At 39.2% G+C, this 9,561-nt stretch overlaps 1 protein-coding gene across 1 annotated transcript; it reads left to right on the top strand.

Annotated features, from left to right (window-relative positions):
- The first annotated feature begins 16 nt into the window (after positions 1-16).
- Positions 17-6,074, top strand: LOC145425964 (interferon-induced protein 44-like). The gene is made up of 11 exons (XM_080299488.1): positions 17-52; positions 351-365; positions 503-529; positions 667-690; positions 1,275-1,295; positions 1,400-1,433; positions 1,644-1,845; positions 2,395-2,553; positions 2,846-3,014; positions 5,474-5,574; positions 5,654-6,074. Exons 1-11 carry the CDS (start codon positions 49-51, stop codon positions 5,810-5,812), a joined length of 915 nt encoding a protein of 304 aa, XP_080155614.1. The 5' UTR covers positions 17-48; the 3' UTR covers positions 5,813-6,074.
- The last annotated feature ends 3,487 nt before the right edge of the window (positions 6,075-9,561 follow it).

Consider the following 9,561-nt stretch of genomic DNA (forward strand, 5'->3'; position numbering starts at 1 on the left):
TCAGATAAACAGTCCTTCCTTCAGGACTAATACTAAAACCGCAGGACAATGGGTAAGTCAGATTCAGCTTTTGGCATAATTTGTGTTTTTTTTAAATCACTGAGTCGAGTTTATATAAAATTCAGATTAACGTCTGGTACAGAGAGCGACACTTCTGAGACCATCCACCCCTGTACCTCCTGAATTTAGTGTTCTTTAACACAAATAATTCTGCTTAAACAAGTTAAATTCATTTCATGAGAAATCCATACAAACAATTAATTTATTTCCAGTATTTAGTTTTCTCTGTTAACAACAGTTATGTTGGTTCATGCTGTACGCCATTTGATTATATGACTTTTTCTCTTTAGGTCAGGGTCAATCTAGTAAGTATCACAGTTAACTCCAGGACAGTAAATTCATACAAACATTTATTGTATTAACAGTGATCGTTTCCTTAGTAACAGCAGTGAGATTGGTTGATGTTATACATCATTTGATCATCTGACTTTTTTCTCTTTAGAGGGTTCTTCTCCTTCTCCTCCTCAGCGTAAGTATCACAGTTAACTGCAGGACAGTAAATTTATACAAACATTTATTTTATTAACAGTGATTGTTTTCTTTTATAACAACAGTGAGATTGGTAGATGTTGTACATCATTTGATCATCTGACTTTTTCTCTTTAGGTAATTATTATTATCCTCCTCCTGGTAAGTAACATGCTTAACTATGGAACACAAAGCAGAATTAACTGACTTTTTTTTTTACTTTGAGTGCACATACAGATTGTTTTGTTTTGCAATTTGACTCAAATTAAGTTAAGAATATAATAAAATTTTGCTTTTATTAAATAGTTTGGGTTTGAATAAAGAAAGCTTCTTGTTGTACCAGTAATGCTGAAAGATAATAATAATAATGGATTGGATTTATATAGCGCTTTTCAAGGCACCCAAAGCGCTTTACAATGCCACTATTCATTCACTCTCACATTCACACACTGGTGGAGGCAGCTACAGTTGTAGCCACAGCTGCCCTGGGGCAGACTGACAGAAGCCAGGCTGCCATATCGCGCCATCGGCCCCTCTGGCCAACACCAGTAGGCGGTAGGTGAAGTGTCTTTCCCAAGGACACAACGACCAGGACAGAGAGCCCGGGGATCGAACCGGCCCCCAGATGCCAGTCTTTGCCTTTTGAACCTCTAAAGACAAATCTACTCAAACTGTTTATGTTCATGAAAAAAAAGACTCAGTGGTTCATGCATGTTGACAAACATTTTTTTTCCTCTCACCTAAAGTTGTGTCACCACCCTCTCCCCGTAAGTCAGATGATTTCTGAATATTACTCAGATAAAATACTATCAGTATTCTCTATGAATTATGATAATTAATTTGTCTCTTCTTTCTTTTGTCTCCTCTTCAGCATTGGGTGACGCATGGAGGAATCTTTCCTGGGTGTGAGTTTCCTTTCACACATATCTGAACACATTATTAATATAGAATGAGTAGTTAAAACCACATGAGCATCGTTAATAATTAAACTTGCTGCTCAAATAATCTATAAAGGTAGCAAAGACAAAGGCTGGAAGTCTTTGTGTTTCATTCCAAAAGAACAAGGCTCTTAAATCCAAAAAGTTGCATTGTATTATTTTTGTTATTTTGAACAGAGACAATCACAAAACTCTTACGAAGGTGCAGGACTACCAGCCTACAATAAGTGAAATCAGACACCTCAGAGTTCTTATATATGGACCTGTCGGATGTGGAAAGTCCAGCTTCATCAACTCTGTCAGCAGCGTTCTGCGAGGTAGAATTGCAATTCCTGCTTTGGCCAGTGCAACCACCTCTGACAGAAGTTTCACCACAAAGGTGAGATAGCTTCAGCTCGCTACTTCTTCAAACTGTTCTTTTAGCTTTGTTACTCTAAATGAAAAGTAATTATATTCTGAATCTATGTGGCTCCACTAATTGTTGGGATTCTTTATCTGATATTGTAGTCTTTACCTGTAGCCTTCAGACTACTATTGTAAACTTAAATTAAAAACAACTGAAAATAAGGAGAGTTACAGAATGAATCAAAATGAAGAGGAAACATTTCAAACACAGGAACTGAGGTGATAGAAACCTTAGAGATGCCACAATAAATAAACATGAAGTATTAAAAGAACAACACAAATTTAGGACTGTATGTATTGTATTATTGTAGGGTCTAGCTTACAAAATAAAGTGCCTTGAAGCGATTGTTGTTGTGATTTGGCGCTATGTAAATACAATTGAATTGAATGGAATTGAATTGAATATGATGCAGGGCCAGAAGAGGAAGATAAAATAGGGTACAGAGGAAAAATACCTGAAATATGAGGAACATAAAAGGTCTTGCTATTAGTAAAAGCAACACTCAATTTGTTTCTGTTTCAGTATCAAACACATAAAATAAGAAACGGAAGAGGAAGCTCAGCTACAGTATACCCTGTGGTCTTCAATGACATTATGGGTCTGGAGGAAGGGGTGGACTGTGGCGTTCATCCTGATGACATCAAACTGGCCATGCTTGGCCACGTGAAGGATGGTTACAGGGTACGTGTTACAGTTTATACAGTGGAAACCTTTTAGGACTAATCTAAAAATCCACAAATTAAATGATCAGTTTTCATCTATAAGGGACTGGGACACTCTTGTGACCTGGGGATTAACTCTCAACCAACGAGCTCTTACAGTTATACTGTAAAACCATCCTCAATACACAACTTTTAATATCAATGTATGAATAACATGAATAAACAGCTTCTATATATAACTCCAAACATTCTGCAGCCTGTGGTATCTTTTAACAAACTGACCGATTTTCAATGTTTTTCCTGGTTTCCAGTTCAACCGACTAGCTCCACTGTCAGAAGACAATCCCAACTACAACCCAACCCCCACTGCAGATGATAAAGTTCATGTGCTGGTCTGTGTTCATTCTGGCAATGCATCAGAGATTAAGTTATCAGTTCTGCAGAAGATGAATAATGTCCGGCAGCTGGCCAGTGATCTGGGTAAGGACATTCCCACGTTGATATATATGGTAAATGGCCTGTATTTATATAGCGCTTTACTAGTCCCTAAGGACCCCAAAGCGCTTTACATATCCAGTCATCCACCCACTCACACACACATTCACACACTGGTGATGGCAAGCTACGTTGTAGCCACAGCTGCCCTGGGGCGCACTGACAGAGGCGAGGCTGCCGGACACTGGCGCCACCGTGCCCTCTGACCACCACCAGTAGGCAAACATGGGGTTAGTATCTTGCCCAAGGATATTTGGCATGCAGCCAGGAGGCAGCCTGGGATCGAACCACCGACCTTCTGATTAGTGGCTGATCTGCTCTGCCACCTGAGCTACAGCCACCCGATATATATATATATATATATATATATATATATATATACAGTGTTGGGACTAACGCGTTATTAAGTAACGCGTTACAGTAACTACGTTATTATTGTGGTAACGAGCACGGTAACTAGTTATTATGCCAAAATCAGGAACGCGTTATTCGTTACTGGGATTTAGATAGGGTCGTTACTCGTTACTTCGTGTGGTGGCTATCTCGGAGCTTCCACAGATTCAGTAACATTAGCAAGTGGTGGAGGCCAGCAGGTGGATGAAGGAAAAGGGACGCAGAAGGAAAAGAGACCCGAGGCGGCCGCCGGTCCAAGGGTGAACTGAACTTCAGGTAAGAAGTTATGACCTGCAGTCTCTCTGGGTCAGATATGAACCAAGTTTAGGTGGAGTTTATTTTCGTTATGCTGAATTTTTCCGTACTGCTTGCTAGCTAGCATGACCGAGTTTCTATACAGCTGGGTGGGTGCTATGTTACTGATGTTGAACTTTATTTTGTTCATAAGTTATTAGAGTTGCCAACCGTCCCGTCTGGTATTCAGAGAAAATATTACGCGTTTCTTATTGAGGTGAAAAGGAACAGTTAGTCCCGTAATTCAGCTACAATGAAAAAGGCACAAAACTGGAGTTATTCTGTGTCTTTGCTGCACAGCTGCCTCTTCTTCTCTCATTCTCCCCCTCCCTCTCCCGTTTCTACTTCAATCATAAACTGATCAATGATCAGCTGATCGGCTCTCTTGTTTGTTTATCGCTCACTTTTCGCCAGAAAGAGGAAACCAGCGGATGTCGCGCTAAACAACAGCAGCACGTTTAAGCTTGATCAGCTGTTGTTAGAATTTAATATTAATTTCTAGTATCAGCTGATGTTTGCTGGAGCCACAGCTGTGAAGCTGCTGGTCATGATATGGTTTGGTTATCTGGTGAGAGGGAAACATGAAGATGAAACCAGGAGATGTTCTTACTGAATCATCAGAGCTGTGATGGAGAAACAGGTTTACCTTTTAGGTGACATGGATGAGTTGAAGTTATGAACTGTTTCTGAGAGACAAATAACACCAGGATCCTTTTTTAGGTAGCTGACAGCTGGTAACTGTGCAGGGGCGGGTCTAGCAAAGTGTTGCCAGGGGGGCATGTAGGGCATTAACAGGGAGAGGGGGGCACAAAGAAATACTTTTCTTTCTTATTCTCATTTAAAATGTCTAGCTTTTAAAAAATAATTATCTGAATCTTACAACAAACGATTGATAGATTGATGCATATATACCATCAAAACAGTGAACATCACTGTCACAACAGTGTTTATTTTCATTCAAAGGTTTTATGATTTTTCCTATAATGGCGGCCGGTCTCTAGTCAAAATACCTGGGCCAATTTTCTGTCCCAGTCCAGCCCTGTATGCAGCTCATCTGCAGTCTGGTGTTACCTACATCTTCCTATTCAGAAGGCAGAATTTCCGAGTTCTGAGTACAATCGAAAGCACCACGATTGCAGTTTTTTGTGTTGGATGTAAAAGGCGCACATGACGCTGTGACGTAGGCTAGAATCATGGCAGCAGTCAATGACGGTCCAGGCGTGGGATTTCTCTCATGGAAATGTGCACATTATCTTTTCCTTTCTATTGGTAGGTGGCACAGTGCACTGTGGCAAGTAAGCAAGCTAGAAGACTGGCAAAGTTATGGAAGAAACACATTAACAAGAGAATTCTGAGTAAAACCAAAGTTACTTTCCCTAGTAACTAGTTACTTTGAAAGTAACGAGTAACTTGAAGTAACTGAGTTACTTTTGAGAGAAGTAACTAGTAATGTAACTAAGTTACTATTTTAAAGTAACTTACCCAACACTGTATATATATATATATATATATATATATAACACTGTATATATATATATATATATATACAGTGTATATATGTGTGTGTGTGTGTGTGTGTGTGTGTATATGTATGCGTGTGTGTGTGTGTGTGTGCGCGTATGTACATATATATGAGAAACATGTGGAGGACAGATGTGAAGGACTAGAAGCTTAAACCATGTTTTAGGCCTCAAATGGCAGGGACGAAACAGGAAGATGAAGATTTATATGATGTGAATCAGTGATTCTGTCTTCAGGGATTCCTCAAATGGCAATGATTACCAAAATTGATCATGCCTGTCCTGAAACTGAAAAAGACCTGAGGAATGTGTATAGGAGCAAATACCTGAAGAAGAAGGTAAGTCTGTGAGTCTGTACAGAAATATGATGATAGAGCAAAAAATCTGAACATCATGTGGTGTTTCTTTAATGCTCAGATGAAAGCCTTCAGCGCAGAGGTGGGAATCCCGATGAACTGCATCTTTCCTGTGAAGAACTATAGCGATGAAATCAGCATGAACAAGGCTGTTGACACGCTGATTCTCAGTGCACTCGAGAAAATGATCGACTTTGGAGACGACTTCATAGAAAACTAATTTTCTGAAACTACATTATTGTAGTGTCTTTACCTTATAATATAAAGAACCTTCATTGCAACTGTTGTGATTTGTTGCTATAACAATAATATTGAATTGAATTGAAATAATGCTGTTATAAAACCTAAAGTACTATTTGAAAAAGCTTTACACAAGTCAAGCTAAATAATTTTGAGTAAACATCTACTGGAATATTTGAATAGGTTATGAGATGATGTGTCTTTGTTGTATAAGCAAACCCATTAAAAAAATGTGGACAAAATATATGCTTCCACTCATTGAGTTGACCTATTCACGAGGGCCCCTTACATCCATTGACCTTGCCATCATATCGCCTAGAAGGGGTCAAATATGTGTACCAGCAGGTGAATATATACGGTACATAAGCATAGCAGGTAATGAAACCAGGTGTATATGTTAGACTGAGTTTCAGTGTAAATGTATATACATGTGTGTATGTGGGCACGTGTATGTCGGTGATTGTGAGAAAAACGTTCTACAAGACAATACAGAGACACTAAACATAGAGTTACAATGGAATGGTTTAGATCAAATAATGTTCATATGTTAGAACGGCACAGTCAAAGTCCAGATCTAAATCCCATTGAGCATCTGTCGCAAGACTTGAAAGTTGGTGTTCACAGATCCTATCAAAAATTTCAGTCTCTAGATGTGCAACGCTGGTAGAGGCATACCCCAAATGACAGTTGTAACTGCAGTGAAAGGTGGCTCTAAGAAGTAGTGATGCAGAGAGGCTGAATACAAATGCACACCACAGATTTTTGAAAACCTTCACAATTATGTGCTATTTTGTGTTGGTCTACCACAGAAAATCTCAATAAACATTTAAGTTTGTGGTTGTAAGGTAACAAAATGTGTTAAAGTTCAAGTAGTATGAATACTTTTCAAGGCACTGTAGACATATGTGGTATCCATGGAAATGTCAGAATGTCAACTAAAAGCTCAAAAGAACATTTCAACAACCACCAAAGAGCTCAAACATCAAACGATTAAACAGCAGATAAAGAGAATCCACAAAAATTAAAAACAAAGCACAGCTCATTTACCCGATGGGACGTGCACAGACATGACATTGGGAGCTGAAAGCCGACATCTCACAAATAATAATCTGTGAGACTCCAGGTTTCATCACAATCCAAGCAAAATTCATAGAACCAACAGGAAAAGAAGACTAAATTACACGTAATAGTGGAAAAATGTTATAATGAATTGTCTTTCTTTGGCAGTTTTACTTACACCACAAAAAAATTGCAGGGGAGCTTCACTGGTCCAACCCATTTAAGATCAAATTGGGCATTACGTAGCCCACTATGTGAAATTAGTGACACACAAAATGGACAAAAAAAACACACCCATTGGGACTAACAAGGTGTGGTGAGAGGTCGCAAAACGGCATATGCAATATGGGGACCTGAGTGGTGCTTGATGTTGAGTGAATATATCTATGAACATTAAGTTATATGAGCAATACGTGTGTTGCCTGCATGTGTGTTTGTGTGTCCTGTATAACCATAACCACCCTGAAATCTAAAATGCACTGGCTACAAAAATCCATCTATACGCGGACAATGCAGAACTCATTTTTGTGAGCGACGAAACGTTTCTCACACTGAAAACTCTACGTCCAAATGAACAGAATTAAGATTTTGGGATGTAGTGTAGATAGGAATATGCATTTAACCATGCTGACTGGATCTTGTAGACATCTGTTCTGCCGGCTGATTGCATCGCTCTGCCCTCTTGTCATGGCACCCATTCCGTGCTAACAACCTGACTCAAAAACCCCATCTGCCACGAAATCCTCATTTATAAAGAATTGTAAAATCCCGAGCTTTAAAGCGTACTGGAGGATTCTTCATTTCCAGTGTGCACACACTGATACTCCAGTGGAATGTGTTATGAGGAACTCCGTATCTTTGTTCAGTATCTTAGTTGAAAAGACCTTGTGACACCCAGCAACCACAAAATTGTTTCAACGATATCCTCATTCTTATCTGACATTTTTTTAACCTTAAGACAACTGACGTAAAAGAGAAGTTATTCGTGCAGGTGTTGTTTTGTGCTTTAAGAAATCAACAAGGTGTATTATATTTCCTTCTTTGGAAACTGGTTCTCTCTGGTCCTGTGTGGGTTTTCTCTTGGTACCCCAGCTTCCTCCAAACCCTGCAAAGACATGCACATTAGGTTAACTACACATTCTTAATTGGTTGTGGGTGGTTGGACAGGTACTTGTATAAATACACCTAGGATCTGACACCAGATTTATTCAAGAGGATGATTTGGGGTTTGCTGGGTTGTACAAATGATTGAGCTCTTGATGTTACAGATTGTAAAGATATCATTTAAAATCCACTCATAAGCGACCGATAGCTAACACCCTGAAATCACTGAATTATTGTAGAAGAAGAAGATCATCATGGAACAGGCAAAATGAAGCTTGGATAATGGGTGGTATCCGTTGTGCCGAAATAAGGAAGGCATAAGATCAGAGTGAGCATCTCATTACCTGATTTTTATAGCCACCCTCGCAGCTGACTATAACAAATTAATTATGGTTAAAGCACTACTCTTCTGAGTTCAGCTGCAGTCGGGGATGCACAGTACAGTAGTGCAATTCATCCTGATCGGTGATTGGTCGGAAGTCTAGAGTGAAAGAAGAGGCTTGTGATTGGTGAAAAATGTGCAATGAAGAAGCCTTCTTTTATTCATTCAGTCTGTTGTCTGTTTTTTCTTTATCAGGTGATGTTTCCAGCTCCTTTATCCCACCTGACGCCTGGACTGCTGTCTGTGGTCTTCAGCGTGATCACAATGTGTTATTTATGTATTTTGACTGGTTTACAATGACAGGACAGCAAGCATTATCAGTGTATATTCCAATAAAAGCATCTAGTTTTTACTCCAACATCGATGAGGATTTTCTTTTGGCTCTTTTGAACCGACATGTTGGAAAGTCTCCTGAAATTAAGTGCAATTGAAAATCAATTCCTTTCTTTTCTTCTGTGCAAAGACTAGCCATAAGAGGAGTCTTTTAGGTTCTCCTGATGAGACAATGTAATTGTTTTACTTTTCTACTGGTAAAATCTGAAGGATTATTCATGCCATGACACTGTCATTTACAGACAGGCAAGAAATTAAAGGCATGCCCTGAACTCTACACAGAGATACATTGTTGCACTTTGCTGCCAAGTTAGGGTTCACTTGTCAAAAGTAAAAGAGTTGTAAAATCATTACAAACTTGCTATCAGAGATTATGTTTCTCCCGGGACAAATAGACTGAGTAGTTGATTATGAAAATGGCGTGATCATACACCATGGCTTTCACAGTCACCTGATGTCAACCAAGACTATTCTGGGGAAATTTGACACACATAACAGATAGATAATAGCTCTGTTAGTGTTTCCTAATCAATTCCAGGAAACACTGAAGTTGTTGCGGAGCCATGTGTTGTACAAATACTTCCAAAACTTGTCTTTGCCTGCTTGTACGCATTGCGTCTTTGGTTCAGGTCTGTTATGTGTTTCTACATAGTTGTGTCTACGTGTCTAAGGCAGATTAAAGCCCAACTTGGGTATTCATTAAGTAAATCCACAACTCACTGTTACTGTAACACAGGACACTTTATTAAAGTGCATGAAACAGGAATACAGGAAAACAGCACTGCAGGGTAGTCAATCAGTGAACTGAACTAGAAAAAGTCAAAAGTGCCTATCAGGTAGGCTGGAATCAT

Source organism: Astatotilapia calliptera, chromosome 3 (assembly GCF_964374335.1).
Source record: "Astatotilapia calliptera chromosome 3, fAstCal68.1, whole genome shotgun sequence".
Taxonomy (NCBI): Eukaryota; Metazoa; Chordata; class Actinopteri; order Cichliformes; family Cichlidae; genus Astatotilapia; species Astatotilapia calliptera.

Coding starts and splice junctions, on each gene's coding strand:
- LOC145425964 (XM_080299488.1), top strand. Junction 3,015..5,473: donor GCAGCTGGCCAGTGATCTGG/GTAAGGACATTC, acceptor TTCTGTCTTCAG/GGATTCCTCAAATGGCAATG. Junction 5,575..5,653: donor GCAAATACCTGAAGAAGAAG/GTAAGTCTGTGA, acceptor TTTAATGCTCAG/ATGAAAGCCTTCAGCGCAGA.